Raw genomic sequence first — 4,281 nt, forward strand, 5'->3', positions numbered from 1 at the left:
CAGCTTCAGTCCACTCCTTGTGAAGCTCTCCCAAGTGTTTGAATCGGCTTTGCTTGACAGTATTCTCAAGCTTGCGGTCATCCCTGTTGCTTGTGCACCTTTTCCTACCCATTTTCTTCCTTCCAGTCAACTTTGCATTTAATATGCTTTGATACAGCACTCTGTGAACAGCTGCTCTTTCAGTAATGAGCTTCTGTGACTTACTCTCTTTGTGGAGGGTGTCGATGATCGTCTTCTGGACCATTGCAGCGGTCTTCACCATTATTGTGGTTTCAAAGAACAAGAGATACCTGGAATTTATACTGTAGGGATAGTCATTTAACGAAACTCAAATGTAAATATTCTAATATTTTGAGATACTGGATTTTTGACTTTCATGAGCTGTAAGCTCTAATCATCAAAATTAAAACAAAAAAAACTTTTGAAATGTTTTACTTTACATGTAATGAATCTAGAATATATGAAAGTTTCACTTTTTGAAATGTTACAAAAAAAATTAACTTTTTCACGATTTTGAGATGCACCTGTATATATATAAAATTAAATACTTACAAATCCCATAAAATCAAGTCAAAACTGAAGTCTTATTTGTTTGCCATAGCTTTTAAACGATGATGCAGTGCTATGTTATTTGTTTTATGGTCTGATATTTATCATTTTTATTGTGTTTTATGCTATGTAAAGCACATTGGTTAATAGTAGTTGTTTTAAATAGTGCTTTTTATATAGGGACATTGTCATTGACATAAAATCCAGTTTAAAAGCTTTTGACATCATGTGAACCGTTGCTTAATCTTTTCTAATTCACCGACACATATGAAAACTTATTTCCACCACAGAATAAAAATGTACATAATTGCTACTCACAATTGCTTATTTCAAGAGTTTATGTAGCACACTTCTGACTTTATTTTCTTCAGAATTTGCAAGTGCATGCAGTCAGGTGAAAAAATGTGAGAAAAAAATAAAATTAGAAAACAAATTGTGAAAAAAATTTGTAAAGTTGTAAATTCAGAATTCAGAGGAAAATGACAAAATTGCAAGATGAAAACTCAGAATTCAGATGGAAAATTCAAAATTGTGAGATCTAAACTCCATTCAGAGAAAAAGTCAAAATTGCAAGATGTAAACTCAGAATTCTGAGGGGAAAAAAACAGAATTGCAAGATGTAAACTCAGAATTCTGAGGGGAACAAAAACAGAATTGCAAGATGTAAACTCAGAATTCTGAGGGGAAAAAAACAGAATTGCAAGATGTAAACTCAGAATTCTGAGGGGAACAAAAACAGAATTGCAAGATGTAAACTCAGAATTCTGAGGGGAAAAAAACAGAATTGCAAGATGTAAACTCAGAATTCTGAGGGGAACAAAAACAGAATTGCAAGATGTAAACTCAGAATTCTGAGGGGAAAAAAACAGAATTGAAAGATGTAAATTCAGAATTCTGAGGGGAAAAAAACAGAATTGAAAGATGTAAACTCAGAATTCTGAGGAAAAAAAACCAGACAGAATTGCAAGATGAAAACTCAGAATTCAGATGGAAACTTCAAAATTGTGAGATCTAAACTCCATTCAGAGAAAAAGTCAAAATTGCAAGATGTAAACTCAGAATTCAGAGGAAAAAGTCAAAATTGTGAGATGTAAATTTAGAATTGCCAGAAAAAAAAACAGAATTGTGCGATTTGAGCTGCAATTATTGTACCTTTTTATATTTGTATTCAGTGGCAGAAGCTTCCATTGATACCAATGCACTGAACCAACAAATGTCTTTACTGTTCTTTTCTTAAATTCACTTAAATGCTGTTTTCTTACAGTGTGTTGGCACAAGTTCCAACCTGGTCTCCTCCCTGTTCCCCATGCTGATGACGGCGGTTGAGAAGAACAAACCCGTTCTGGCTGTGAGGTACCTGGAGAAAGCCAGAACATGGATCAGTGACATCATTAGATCTGTGGATGACATGGTGAAGAGGTGAAAACAATAGAAAAATACTTGATGGTTCCATGAAGAACCTTTAACATCCATGGGATCTTTCCATTGGACAAAATGTTCTTTATAGTGAAAACAGGTTCTTTAGATTATGAAAATGTTCTTCAAACTAATAAAAAAGGGTTCTTTTAAGAACTGATCACTGAAAGGTTCTTTGGGGAACCAATAATGAAAATACCTTAAGAGTGGGAAGTTTAGTATTTCACATCAAACAGTCATTTTCTTAATCAGCATTTCTAAATATCTAAACAACATGATACAGTAAGCAAAACTGCATAAAAGAAGTTTTTACTTGTTTTAATCATAAACTTAAAAAAAATATATATATATGTTTTTCTTAATCTCTTATATAAATTTACTCGAGATGCATAAAGGTCTCGTTTTATGGATTTTTAGACTATTTTACTGCAAAACAAGCACAAATCTGGACCGCCTAAAAGTTGTTAACAAACACAATGAAATGAAACAGCACTCACGTCTTATACACAATGATGTACTGCAGTGCTATATATCACACAATCACCGTACAATCATTTATCTGAAACGCACCATAGGTATGATCAACAAAACCGAAGTGTGGCGACGTGCACCAGTGATGTGATTCAAGAGCAGAAAGAGACCGAAGGAAAAATAACGAGCAACACTAAGGAGATGGAGAGTCTGAAGGAGGCCGTGGACAAGCTTGAAAAGGAGCTGAGGAAACACAACAGAAATATGGAGGAATTAGAGAGAAAAATTGAAGACAAAAACCGCGAGCTACAGAATCACATCACAAATTCCAGCAAAAACCGCTTCGGTATCCTGAGGGCCTTGGTGCCATTTTTTGCATTCGTTCAAGATATGATAACCACCCCTGCGATCGCTGCTAAAACTCAATCTCTCAACGCCGACCTGTCCTGTCTCAACTCGGAGAAGAGCAGTCTGCAAAGCAAACAGTGGATGATTCAAGTCAGACTAACTGATCTTCAGCTGAAGTTGGCCACTTCCAAAATACAGCTGGGTGAGAGACTTTCTATGCTCTTAAATTCACATTTCAGCAGCTAAACATGGTTTAAAGTCAGTTATTTCTATCTTTTGCTGTAGTGTGTCGGTAGGAAATATCAGTTTACATTTCCAAGCATTCATTTAGCCATTAATTGTAATAATCCAGTGAGATTTCTGTGCTCCACACAGAGATCTGATCATCATCAGTCTGTCTGGAGTCACATGAAGAAACAGAACTGAGACAGACTCGATCCAGAAGAACTGACGCTTCAAGAAACCTCCTGCAAAGCTACAGCACTGTTTTAGGCACTTGAAATGAAAAATGCTTTAAAATGAGGATGCTGTCATAAATAGATCAATTAACTTCTATTAACTAAATGAAATCAACATTTGGTGCGAGCATCTTTTGCGTTTAAAGCAGTGTTTGCCCTCGGTGCACTTGAGCAGAGTTTCTCAGGAGCTTTGCAGGAGGTTTCTTGAAGCATCAGTTCTTCTGGATCGAGTCTGTCTCAGTTTGTTCTGTTTCTTCATGTCCCTCCAGACAGACTGCTGATGATCAGATCTGACCGACACACTACAGCAAAAGATAGAAATAACTGACTTTAAACCATTTCTAGCTGCTGGAAATACTAGCGTTCTAATGATGTATGTCCACCACTAAATGGTCTGAAGGCACACATTGATTTCTCTGATCTGCTGTTGTTTGTCCAGGTGTGATTCCCAGTCCTGTCCACCTGGAGGACGTCCAGCAGTGTCTTTCTCGAATCCAGCAGATTCTGGTTCAGCTTCAGAAGTTCTGGGAGAAAGTAGAAACTCTGCTGGACACTCTGAAGGAGAAGACCTTTGTTAATGAGTATCTCATTGAGGACCTGGATGACATGAAGGAGGAGTTTCTGACCTCCATTGAAGCAGCAGGAAAGGTGATACGATTCTGGTGGAAGTTGATTAATCCCTTTGTTAATATTCTTTTAGTTGAGATTATCCTATACAGTTTCAACACCTATAAGTGACCCTGCAGCACAGAAGCAGTGTTAAGTCGCTGGGGTATATTTGTAGCAATAGCCAACAATACATTGTATGGGTCAAAATTATTAATTTTTCTTTTATGCCAAAAATCATTAGGATATTAAGTAAAGATCATGTTCCATGAAGATATTTGGTAAATCTCCTACCGTAAATATATCAAAACTTAATTTTTGATTAGTAATATGCATTGCTAAGAACTTCATTTGAACAACTTTAAAGATGATTTTCTCAATATTCAGATTTTTTTGCACGCTCAGATTCCAGATTTTCAAATAGTTGTATCTC

The 4,281-nt window shown here is 36.0% G+C and overlaps 1 protein-coding gene across 2 annotated transcripts in view; it reads left to right on the top strand.

The window, feature by feature from the left end:
• LOC107676816 (uncharacterized) overlaps positions 1-4,281 on the top strand; it is a 16,242-nt gene that overhangs the window by 10,891 nt on the left and 1,070 nt on the right. For both annotated transcript variants that reach the window (XM_016471497.1, XM_016471498.1), the window contains exons 5-7: positions 1,814-1,968; positions 2,541-2,986; positions 3,682-3,890. In XM_016471497.1, the coding sequence (XP_016326983.1) occupies positions 1,814-1,968; positions 2,541-2,986; positions 3,682-3,890 (810 nt within the window). The remainder of the gene's footprint in view (positions 1-1,813; positions 1,969-2,540; positions 2,987-3,681; positions 3,891-4,281) is intronic.

Source organism: Sinocyclocheilus anshuiensis, unplaced genomic scaffold (genome assembly GCF_001515605.1).
Source record: "Sinocyclocheilus anshuiensis isolate Anshui unplaced genomic scaffold, SAMN03320099.WGS_v1.1 scaffold184, whole genome shotgun sequence".
NCBI classification, from domain to species: Eukaryota; Metazoa; Chordata; class Actinopteri; order Cypriniformes; family Cyprinidae; genus Sinocyclocheilus; species Sinocyclocheilus anshuiensis.